Raw genomic sequence first — 12,362 nt, 5'->3', positions numbered from 1 at the left:
AGCAGGTGGGGGCGTGAACTCCAGAGTACAATAACAGACAACATTCAAACATATTAGCATATGATTAAAGTTTTTACAGGAGAATCACGCCTTGATTTATAGAAGCACTGCGCATCTCAAAGACATACGAAGTTCCAGTTAACAGATTTTAGCATTGGGAAGATAATATGATTGAACTCCTCCTGAGTTGGCTTCCACTCTGCTTGACTGGGCTTGGGACAAAAACAGCTCAACCAAGCCAGTACCGGGAAAGCAGCAGGTAAAATCCCCCTAAGAAGTAAGGCTACCCCAGAGAGAGAGGAAGTGAAGTTAAGTAGAGGATGGTCTAATGCATCTGAAAATAAGCAAAAAAGTCATAGCTAAAGTAAAAAATATGAAACCACATGTCAAACATTAAAATATTTAGCTTACAAAGAGCTGAGTGCCGCAGTGTAATTAAAGATTGGATAACTCGGGGGAGAAAATGTAAATACAGGGAGACCACAGCACAACCTCGCTTTCATCTATCTCTGAAACTAGACCATAGTGGAGGGTGGGGTTGAACTCCTCTTAAGAGGGCGTCCACTATGCTAGATTGGGCTTGAGATAAAAAACAGCCCAACTGACACAGCCAGTACAGAGAGAACAGCAGCAAAAATCCCCCAAAGAATTAAAGCGACCTGAGAGGTAGATGAAGTGAATTGTAAGATGGTCTACCACATCTCAGAATAAGCTAAATAGTGTGAACTAAAATAATAATATAAGCCACGTATCAAACATTAACATATTTATCCTTTAAAGTGCAAATTGCAGCAGTGCAAATAAAGAATTGGATAGCCTGGGGGAACAAATACCATTGGACATGGACTTTCCCCAGTGGTAGGGTCAAGCACCACACTATACTTATTTATGACTTTTGTGTGTTAACCAACTGTATTCTGGGTTTTGTAGTCATGTTTGATTCCATGGAACTAATTAGACTCATACACCTGGAATCAACAATGTATAAGTGAAATGTTCTGGACTGAAGACAGTGTTGGTAAATAGAAAGGGAAAAAATAGAAAGGACATAAAAAAAATCAAATCTTGGGGAAGCATCCTCCAAACCTGGCTTACAATGTTCAGGCACCCATGATTTCTCTGTCCATTATCACTGCCGGAATGACAACATTTGCCATGGCTGTTTTTGGTTGTTAGTCCAGCCGTGATTGTAAATGTTGGTAGTTACCTGTTCAGACGCCAATGTCCTCATCAATATAGCATCAGTTAAACTTGTCATTTTCTGGAACTGGCGAGGAGCAGAGCATGCAGGTGAGTGAAGGTCACCCACCCTGTAGGTTCTAATGGGATGCAATTGATTTATCAGTGTTCTTTCAAAACTGAGAAGTCAAGTTGAAAGATTAAATGCGGGTCTATGTATAAGTTCCTGATATGATGATGAGACCTTGGAAATTTAAGTTATGGAAGTAGAAATATATCCGTCATTCTATGGTCATCTACCCAGCTGGTTAATGGTAGCATTACATAGTAGTACATGAGAGAAATGACTCCCAGAGACTGTAAACATAAACAAAATGTATTTACAATTGCAAAATAGTTTAAAGACTATAAATAAAGTTATGCATAATGATTGTTAATTCATTTACAATACAAAAATAAATCAACTAAACGGTGGGGATACAGTTGAGTAACGATCTTTCATTTGACAATTATGGAACACCACAATTATAATGTTGCTAATGTGTAGAATATTCCATGTGAGAATGTGAAAGAGTAGACCCTGTCCACCATGCATGCTTCAGTGAACTGCCCATGTCATGGGCAATCTGCTGAAGTACACCAGGTGTAAATCACTGGGCCTCCCATGTCTATTAACGACACAAGGGTCAAGTTAAAATCACTCAGAAAATTGTAACAACCATGCAGGCTCACACTCTGTTAGAAGCATTTTGCAGTATTTGCAGAGGATGCAACAATCCGTCATGTCAACTTCTAAAGACTACATTTCTGTACTGATGGCTCTGCTTACCATCAAGACAAGGCACTAGAAGGGTTTTAGCGGCTTTGTGGTGCAAAGCCTTGATTAGTTAAAATAAATATTAGAGAATTCTGTACACATTTTTACATGTATACAACAGCCTAAGGAGAGTTTTTTCTATGTCTTTTAGATATGTGTATATTTATAAGTGTACACATATTTATGTATGTAGGTAGTTATAGTTAGGACCTAGTTTCCTTTTTTTTTTTTAATTTCCAATTTTTTTAATTAAAATATAGGTATGCATATCAGCAGATACAGGCAGTACAGAGTATGCAAATGAAAAAAAAAACAAAGAGGGGGGGTATGTACGGGATGGGCAGACTTGCCACCAGGTGTTAGGACCTAGTTTCCATAGGAAGAAAGCTTTTTGTTTTGCTAATAACGTTGCCACCTTTGACGAATTTCACAAAATATTCAAAACAAGTTTGCTAGTCACTTCAGTTGCTGTCTGTAACATTTCGGGGTGATCCATCAAGTGGGGGCCAAGAAAAAGGGTGGTCCCAAAATGCATTTTCCCCATGCAATTTCTTATAGGGATTTTAGACCCAACTACATCCCAAACAGCTGATCGGAAGTACACCGAAATTGGGAGAAAGCTAGATTGTACTTCAGAAAATGTGCTTTGTTTTTTTCCAGTTAATTTCTAAGGTTTTTAAACATTTTAGTTCCTAACTATAATGGCCCCATAACCTTTGTTTTTTTCCCAGTGAATTTCTATGGTTTTTCAAAAGCTTTTCCTAACCATAACCTCCCTGCAACCTTGGGTTGTGTGGGGGTGTGAATGGGTGTGTGGGTCTGTGAGTGGGTATGGGAGTGGCTGTGTAGGTGTGTGAATAGGTCCATGAGGGGCTGTGTGGGTGTATGAGTGGTTTTAAGGGTCTGTGAGTGGGTGTGTGAGTAGCTATATTGGTGTGTGAGTGGCGATATGGATATGTGATTGGCTGTGTCAGTGGTTGGATGGGTGTGTCAGTGGCTATATGGATATGTGATTGGCTGTGGATATGTGATTGGCTGTGTCAGTGATTGTGTGGGTGTTTAAGTGTGTGTGTGTGAGTGGTTGGGTGTGGGAAAGCTGTGTGGGTCTGTGAGTGGGCGTGTGAGTGGTATTGAGGGTCTGTGCTTGGGTGTGTGAGTGACTGAATGGGTGTGTGAGTGGTTCTGTGGGTGTGTGAGCATGTGAGTGAGTGTGTGAGTAGGTGTGTGGATCTGTGAGTGGGTGTATATTTAAAAAAATATATAGTCGGAATCTGCTGATTCACCTGAATCCACCCGAATCAGGAGGATCCGTGAGGTTATATATGTAATTTCTCCAATGGTGCTGAATGTATTTACTATACACCAGAAAAAATTAAAAACCATACATAAGTCAGTGGTTTGTGTCTTCATTTCACCGTTGCTCTTGATCTATCCAGTGTGTCTTTTTTATGGCCTCTACTATTGCTTCCAAATTGGAATTAAAATGGTAAACTTACATTTTAGTATCCTTCCTCTATAAAATCACATCTCCTCTTTCTCGAGAAAAGTTTGTCAAGCTTTACATTTGTACAGCTCTGTCAAACGGGCCTAAAGTTTTTGCAACTGAAACCTCCTACTTACTAGCCAAATTAAACAGAAAGATTGAGGCACTATTACCACCTTGTTGTGATTACCCTATTGTCTACAAGGCTAGAATACTATTGCTCTTTCATGTTTTACATGTCGCAAAACAATGTGGAATAGTTACACCCTAAAAACTTTTGCATTTATGATTGATTTCTTCACAAAATAGGTCTCACTTAGATAACATAGAATGTGGTATGAAAGAGTCTTACTTGAAATATGGAAGTTGAAAAACTGCATGTGGATCCCACTCTCATTCTCGCTGCTGACACTCATTCAGTGCCTGTAGGTGCTGGAATGTTCTCATAAGAAGCAGTGTCAAGACTGATTTGCATATGGCTTGCTCGACACTTTGGTGGCATGGTGGGCGAAAAATGATGGATTGGGATGTGACCCTGAGGGATTGCCAGTGGCTAAGAATAATTCAAGCATTCCATCCATCACTGTGCTATTTTTGCAATTGACACCCTAAGTGTGCTGGGCCTGCGCCGACATGGGACCCGGTTCACGGTGCCACTTGAGCTAAGCTATATCTGGCTTAAGAGCCACAACAAGGGCAAAGCTGGTCCTGAGCTGGTTGTGTTCCTGTTCAGAGAGAACCTGGAATGGCAGTTCATTCTGGTCTGTTTCCTTTGAAGAGTATAGTCAAGACTATTTTGCATATGGATGGGTCCAAACTGAGGTGGCAAGGTAGGTGAAAAACAAAGGATTGGGATGAGGCCTGAGCAATTGCCAATTGCAGAGATTAGCTCAAGAATTCCATCCATCACATTGTAGTTCTTGCATTTGGAGGTGGAAATTGTCATATTATTACAGTTACTGCGGTAAAGTTGCCATAGACGCATGACATTTCTAACCAATACAAGATAGACGATACACATACATTTACATTGTGTTAATGCAATATGTACATACATAAAAATGCTTTTCTGCTCATCCATGTTAAAAAAGCGTAACCTGCCTTTGTGTTGGCTCACCATATAAATACATCATTGTTGTCAAATGGAAACATCCCTCACTTGATGCATTTGAAAATAAATGTTTAGAAGTTAAGTTTATGCATGAAACAGGAAGATAATACATGTACATTTCCCAACTGGGAACTGCTACTTTATATCAACTAAGAGGTTTTTCATAGACATCCCTCAGAAGACCGGCTCACAGTGATTTGAGTCTGTATCTGAATTCAACATCATGGATAGGCTGCAAAATACCAAGGCCTGCTCGGGATTGGTCCAACTGAGGTAACTTCCCATTCTGGTCAATGAGTTCCATCTCAAAATAAGAGATCAACAAACACAAAAACAGCTTGATCTCATGGACAGCGAAGAACCTCCCAGGGCACTTTCCTAATCCTGAACCAAAAGGCATGAGGTAATACTTCAGCTTGCGCCCCTTGTAGTAGAAAGTGGTCTTCTCTCTCCCATTCTCATCCAGGAAGCGGTCGTATTTGAAGGTCTAGAAGAAAGAAAGGGCACAGAGAGATGAATCTGGATGCGTATGTTGGGTTTGGAAGCTTATGTACGTGGGCTGCATGGTAGGAAAGCTAGCGCTCAAGAGATGGGCATCTGATATTCTGATGGCTACTTACCAGTGGTTCCTCATAGACTCCAGGGTCCAGATGCACCATTTGAGGGAAAAGAGCTACCCAGTCACCTTTGCGGATGTTGTATGAGTCATTGCCGTTCACGTGAAAAGTGAAATCCTCTGTGGCAACTCTTATGTTCATGGAAGCACTGGAGAGCCTCATGGCCTCCTTTATTATACTGTCTAAAGAAACAAAAGGTGACATGAAAAGTTAGATTGCAATGTTCATACTGTAAACTAGGAAGAGCCAGCTCACTGATTCTGTGCCACGACTACCTGTTTCAACCGGCTGAGATTGGCAGTAAAAAGCAAGCAGACCAGAACTGATGAAAGTGGCTCTTTCCCCACCCTAGGCACTTAGATTTCTCAAGCATATATCATCGCCATCTTTATTTATAAGACGAGAACCCCTCCACTCCCGGGTAGTATAATTCAACAGCTGTTAGCACTAACCAGATACCTCTAGGGCCCTCTTAGACAAGTTTTCCTCACGTGAAATGTAGGGTTAACTCAGACAAGATGTCTACAAATATTCATACTATATTAATACTCATCAATTTCTTTATGTTGTAGGATTTTAGATAACACCAGCACTTTTTAAAATTGCATGTTCATGATTGTTAACCAAGTGAGTCACAGTTCACCACTAGTTCAGGTAAAAGTGAGATAACTGCAGTCTGTCCTGTAGGGGAAGTGGCACAAATGTGTGAGTAGAGCAGCAACAGTGTTTGAATTTTGATCAGGCGCAGCTGCTGTGATAGATTGCCTTCCCATTTAAAGAGGAGGGCTTCATCATATTGGCATTTTATCATGAACATAAAGCTTTCAGATAAGGACACGCTTACCTAATACAGGCATATTCTCGAGTTGTTCACGTGTCAGTGAGATATGTTTTCCATCCAAGCTGGCATTTTGGCCTGCGTTCTCTAACACTCGTTGTACCTCCTCTGTGGCAGCTCTCAGGGCATCTGGGTTTCTAAAACAAAATATTTCAATAATTGGAATAAAGGAAAAATGGATATCTAATCTCATGGCTCATACTTTTGCTGACATGCCACGTATAGTGGTGTGAGGGAACAGGTTTCAGCACCAGAGATTTCCTATTCAGTGGCTTGTTCATTAAGATGTATGAGAAAACAGTTTGTTGAGTTTCTAATAGTGGATTATATTGTTACAAGCAATAGTTTACCACATATTTTTCTCACCCCTCTTATAGATATTAGCTTGCCTTGAACTATGTAGGTGGGCTATATTGGCGGAAAGCCATATCCTTAATTAATGCATCAAGGACTTTAAGCTCCTATGTAAGGGTACAGCAATTGATGACACATTGGATGGGCTTCCCTAGTGTTGGGCAATATATATGCACCAAACACTGACAATTCAGCTTTCTTAGCATGCCTTTTCAGCTCACTTGGACCATGGGCCCATCTCCCATGTGTGCTTGGTGGGGATTTCTATGTGATATTCAATACCACCATAGGCAGATCCTACCCATAGTTGCCTCCGGCCCCCACTGAAGGCAATGCCTGCCCTCTTACTGACTGGATAAATAATTGATCCTTGGTAGATGTGTGGAGGCTAAGCATGGGCGAATTAATCTAATAGATAAAATAAAGCAGGTGCTCGAGCACCTGCTTTATTTTATCTATCAGTGCTTCCTGTTGAAGCTAACTTAGTAACTATTTTAGGATGGCGCTGGCAGCTTGCCGGCACCATCCTAAAATAGTTACAAGTTCAACAGGCTTGAACTTTTGCCCCCCAAATCCGCCGCTCGTGGATTTCGCGGATTTTCAGTAAATTCGCGGGAGTTCGCAGATCGCGGATTTACTGAAAATCCGCGAAATCCGCGAGTGGAACAGATTTTGCGCTCACCCTTAGTGGAGGCAACACTATCCAGGTGTCAGGATATACTCTTACAACTCCACCCCAATTTACCTCTGTGTTTGCTGGATATTATGCTCATCGCACCTATGCCTCAAATTCTCTGCCTCAGACTGCCTTGACCAAACCATCTGAGATCATAGCCCTCTAATTACATCTTTCCAATGGTGTGATACCCTTCCTTCCATACAAAAGTGGTGCATTCAAGAGGACCTCCCATACCAGGAGTCTCTCACCTCCCAAATATAAGATTACTTTGAAGTTAACGAGGGTTCCACCGCCTCTCGCTTCACAGAGTGGGATGCATTTTAGGTAGTAATTCTGTGCCATTGTATACATTTTGCAGACACTAAATTAAGATCTCATAAGCACTGAAGAAACCACCAAAGACCTAGAATTCAAAAAAATTACTTTCCCAGACTTCCAAACTGATCACTTTTGGGAAGCCTCCTTATTACAGTGACTAAGATGCCTACACTACTCCCAATTCATTTCTGAAGGGGGCAAGGCATGACGGTTATTGGCCTGGCTGACTACTAGTGAAACATCATAGACCATGATCACAGTGTTTGAACTCCCGTCTGATGCTCTGCCATCCACACAGTGGGAAATCCACTTAAGCTTTAAGAACTATCACAGTCAATCATACATTGAGATCCCAATAGATGTATTCTCCCGCATTCAAGACTTCCTCCAGGATCTATCCTTGCAACAGGTGACATCCCTTGAAAGGGAGGACATAGATGTCCCAATCACGACCCAAACAATTAGCTATTCGGGAACTTGTGGCATCTAATATGCCAGGAACAGACTGTCTCCAAAATAATGTTTGCCAGATCTTCTTCGGCTCACTTTCCCCTAAACTGGCAGCACTCTACGAAGTGGACTTAAATGGCAGACTTACCACAATCCTTAGGGAGGCACTGTTAGTTCCTTTCCTTAAGCAGCAGCGCTCCTCTAAATATTCGTCCTCCTACAGACTTATAGCTATATTGAACTCAGACAATAAAATACTCGGAAAGGACTTGCCCTCCAGTATCCTACTTATCACTCATCACATCCCAATTAGATTACGATTAGATTACTGCAACAGCATCTATGCAGGCTCAAACAGAGCTGTTCTGCACAAGCTGCAGATGGTTCAGAACGCGGCCGCCCGCCTGGTGCTAAGATTACCCAGGAAATCATCTGCTTCAACAGCACTTAAAACCCTGCACTGGCTACCCATCCACAAAAGAGTTCTATTTAAAATCTTACTCATCACGTTCAGAGCCTACTACCAGTCGGGACCTACATACCTGTCCCAAAGGTTTGGAAGATACACTCCTTCCCGGTCACTCAGATCATCCAACCTAAACCTACTTGCAGTCCCCAAATTCAGACTAACCACAAAAGGTGGAAAATCCCTCGGAGTGCTAGGAGCTAAAGCCTGGAACAAGCTCCCACCCCAAATGCGCCTGATCCATTCCGAAATACTGTTTCGTAAAACGCTTAAAACATGGATCTTCAAGGCCACAGACTCACTCTGCCTAGCGTTAATCTAACCCTACGCTCTAACTATCGACCCAGTTTTCCCCCTTCCCTGATCAATTTTTGACAGCATCCTCTTCCGGGACAGTGATGTCTAGCGCCAAGATGCTCCATGGAGTGTAAGTTGCGCTCTATAAAAACCTATTCATATCATATCATATCATATCATATTCTTCCACCATTAATCCACCCAATCAAAATGGGTTTTTACCCCTTAGGAGCAGAGACGTTTTAATGCATGGGCAAAGTGGGCTCTGGCCCAGGGCCCCAGCCTTCTCCAGAGTTTTGCCCCCATGACCTTGAATATTTCTTAAACAGATTGTTTTAAATACTGTTTTCCTTTAGTTTCTTTTTTATGTTCCTTATGTGTGAGAGTCTAATACAGCCATTTTGCAGAGAAATGTTGTGTTTATGTTTCATGCAATATACATAAAAAAGTTTCTTTTAGATCAAAACAAGGCTTAACAAATAGGAAATGGGAGGGCGTCACAGAGATTATTTGCAGTAACATGGTGAGCTGCTGCTGTGTTACAATATTGAAAACACACATAACTATCCCTGAATATTTGATGTAAAGACATTTAGGGCCTTATTTATGAGAAGTGATGCATCGCTGTGTGAAAACAGGGATGCGTCATTTCTTAGTGTGCCTTGCTTGCAACATGATGTGTCATATTTACTGTACGACACATCATGTTGCAAGGAGTTACAGATATGTCAGTATTTCTGATGTATCTGTAAGTGCAAAAATAATGCATTGCTGTGGTGTGTCTGAAAATAGACGCAACCCCAGTTATGTGTCCTTTCACATGGGGCAAGCCCCATGTGAAAGGGCCTGCATCAGTCTTACACCGGCAGTGAGGCAGGTGTAAGATATTGACGCAATGGCATCCTAGAAGTGGGGCACTGAGTTCTCATAGATTTCAATGCGCCACAAAGTGACGCATCAGCCTAGAAGCGTCACTTTGTAAATAGGGCTCAACAAGGCACATTTTTTATGCTGCCAGTGCGTCACAAAAGTGACGCACCAGCGGCATAAAAGTGAAGCAAGGCCTCATAAATAAGGCCCTTAGAATTTGGATGAGTGTTCCTTTGCACTGTCAGGGACCTAATGAAATGAAATAAAATGAAATTGTGTATTTAATTAAGCATGCAGCTAGTCAGACTAGAGTGTCCTTGTGTGTGACAGCAGTCGGAACACGTGCGTAAAAGACCCATCAGTTATTAAAAAGCCGGGTTTTTAAGTTCTTCCTGAAAGAGAGTAGGTCTGTAGAGTAGGTCTGTGTTTAGTCTCAGAGACTCAGGGAGTCTATTCCACAATTTTGCACCTAGAAAGCCGAGCGATTTGCCTCTAGTGCAAGCACAGCATATTTTAGGCATGATGGCCAGGTTGGCACTGGAAGATCTTAGGGGTCTAGATGTTGTGTAGCGATTAACAAGCTTATTTGGGTAGTCGGCTCCTAAGCTGTGGAAAGCTGTAAAGAAGATGGTCATCGCTTTGAAGTCCATCCATTCTTTTATATGGAGCCAGTGTAGAGACATAAGAATAGGGGTTATACTATATCTGGGTGTAGGTCTCAGGATGGCTCTGGCCGCCATGTTTTGTACCACTTGTAGGTGCTGGATAAGGGAATTGGGAAGACCGAGGTACAAGCTGTTGACATAGTCAAGCTTTGATGTCACAAGAGCCTGCACCACAATCTTTCTGCTCTCAAGCGTTACCAGTGGCAGGAACTTTTTTAGCATCTGGAATATGCACAAGCAAGCTGCAATTAGATTTTGGATTTGAAAGTGCATGGAGAGTGTCTTGTCTATGACAATTCCTGAGTTTTTTACTTTCCCCTTTACTACGGGTAGGGCGGCAGATCTTTTGCCCACCAAGAGCTCCAGTCAGGCGTTTCTGGATTACCAAAGAAAACAACTTCATTTTTGTCAGGATTGCACTGCAGCTGATTGATCTTAAACCAGTTAAAAACCTTTGTGAGTCAAGACCTAATCATTGTCAAGTCAGTTCCTTTTTCATATGTAAAAATCAGCTGAGTGTCATCAGCATGGGAAACTTTTTTGGTGCCCTCTTTCTCTACCAGAAATGCAAGGGGGGATAGATATTTATTAAAAGGGGTAGGACTGAGAATGGAGCCCTGAGGGACACCTACATTCATAGCCGGAACTGGGGATGAGAAAGGGAGGAGCCAGATGTCCTGAGATCTATTTGGCAAGAAAGATGACATACACGTTAAGATGGTCCCTCCCAGGACGATGTTAGCAAGTCTCTCCAGGATCCTCTCATGTGGGTCCGTATCGAAGGTCACCGACAGATCGGGCAGTATCAGAACAGCCTTGCCTCCCTGGTACAGCTTAGTGGACTTCATACTGTAGTTAGCCCTGAAACTGGATTGGGACTCATGAAGGAGCTTCCCATCTTCAATGTGTTTTTGGAGGGCCTGTTTACATGCTTCTCTAATACTTTGGAGATGAGCGGAAGAAGGGAGTTTGGCCTGTAGTTGGCAGGGTCCTTCAGATTGGCGTTAGCCTTTTTTATCAGTGGAAGAATCTTAGCATTCTTCCATAATTTCGGCATGTTGCCTGAGGAGAGGGAAACATTAATGAGCTGATTTACCATGGGGTTTATGGTGGGAGCTAGTAGGTTTAGGATATTCGCTGGACATGGGCCGGTAGGAGAGCCAGACTTAATGTTTTGGACAAGGGCCAGTGACTCTTCAAGCTGAAACTCGGGGAAAGCTAGTAAAGATGGAGGATGCAAGAGGTGAAATTTGCTATTAGAACTAAGGAAGAAGGTCAGAGATGTTAATGAAGGATTGTTTGATCACAGAGATCTTTTTGTGGAAGAATTGAGCTATTTGCTTAGACCATTCTTCTGTGCATGGCCTATACTTTGTGCCGGCTTTCGGGGCAGAAAAAGATTTAACTATGCTAAAGACTTTCTTACTACTATTTTGGGCATTTTCTATCTTGGTTTGAAAGAAGTTTTTCTTGGCTGCCTTCACGAGAATGAAATGAGCTTTTACGGTGTCTTTATACACCTTTCTGTCCTCCGGTAGATAGGAGTTAAGCCATTTCCGTTCCATTTGTCTACAATTTCTTTTGGTAGATCTGAGGGAATCGTTAAACCATGGAGCTGTTGGGGCTGACCTCTTTGAGGAGCAGGAAACAACCGGTACCACTGCACCAATGTTGGTTCGGAGTCATGAATCTATTTAGAGGGCGTCCGAGTAGGGGCAGCCAGACAGCGACGGTGAGGAACGACCGAGGGCATCTCCTAACTTCGGGATAGATACTTTATGAAACGTCCTGTAATTATGGACCCTCTGCCCTGTGTTAGCCTGAGGGGTTGTGGCAGAGTTGGGACTGATGAATTTTAATAGGAGGTGGGCAGACCAGGTAATGGGATGAGGTAGGCTTACTGATATTTCAAAGTTGTGAAAGATTTGGTCTAGAGTATGGCCCTTCTCATGGGTGGCCGAAGAAATAGATGGAAACATGTTGCAGACCTGCAGCGTCTCCAACAAGGAACTTGGTTGAGGGTCTTTTCCATCGTCCATATGTATATTGAAATCTCCCAGAATAAGGCAGTTGTTATATTTTAAGGCCAGGAAGGTGGTGGCTGTATAAGCATAGTGATAAAATTTCCAATTGCACAGGGAGATGTATAAAACAGAAAAACAGCTATTCTATGATGGGAGGATAAGGTACAGCGAAAGTCTTAGGACTCTGCGCCCTC

At 42.2% G+C, this 12,362-nt stretch overlaps 1 protein-coding gene and 1 long non-coding RNA gene across 2 annotated transcripts in view; both read right to left on the bottom strand.

The window, feature by feature from the left end:
• Nucleotides 1-1,541: 1,541 nt before the first annotated feature.
• LOC147724210 (uncharacterized) lies at nucleotides 1,542-2,721 on the bottom strand. Its single transcript, XR_015309910.1, has 2 exons — nucleotides 2,363-2,721; nucleotides 1,542-2,206 (listed from the first exon to the last, which is right to left on the bottom strand). It is a non-coding gene; the product is annotated as an uncharacterized LOC147724210 (long non-coding RNA).
• Nucleotides 2,722-3,265: 544 nt separating this feature from the next.
• The window catches only part of LOC147724209 (cytochrome P450 7A1-like), an 84,943-nt gene continuing 75,846 nt past the window's right edge, over nucleotides 3,266-12,362 (bottom strand). The window contains exons 4-6 of the mRNA XM_086965778.1: nucleotides 6,052-6,182; nucleotides 5,211-5,389; nucleotides 3,266-5,077 (exon numbers count right to left, since the gene is read on the bottom strand). Of these exons, the coding sequence (XP_086821904.1) occupies nucleotides 4,778-5,077; nucleotides 5,211-5,389; nucleotides 6,052-6,182 (610 nt within the window). The 3' untranslated portion in view covers nucleotides 3,266-4,777. The remainder of the gene's footprint in view (nucleotides 5,078-5,210; nucleotides 5,390-6,051; nucleotides 6,183-12,362) is intronic.

Source organism: Lissotriton vulgaris, chromosome 4_1 (assembly GCF_964263255.1).
Source record: "Lissotriton vulgaris chromosome 4_1, aLisVul1.2, whole genome shotgun sequence".
Classification (NCBI taxonomy): Eukaryota; Metazoa; Chordata; class Amphibia; order Caudata; family Salamandridae; genus Lissotriton; species Lissotriton vulgaris.
This window is presented reverse-complemented; position numbering and strand designations above follow the sequence as displayed.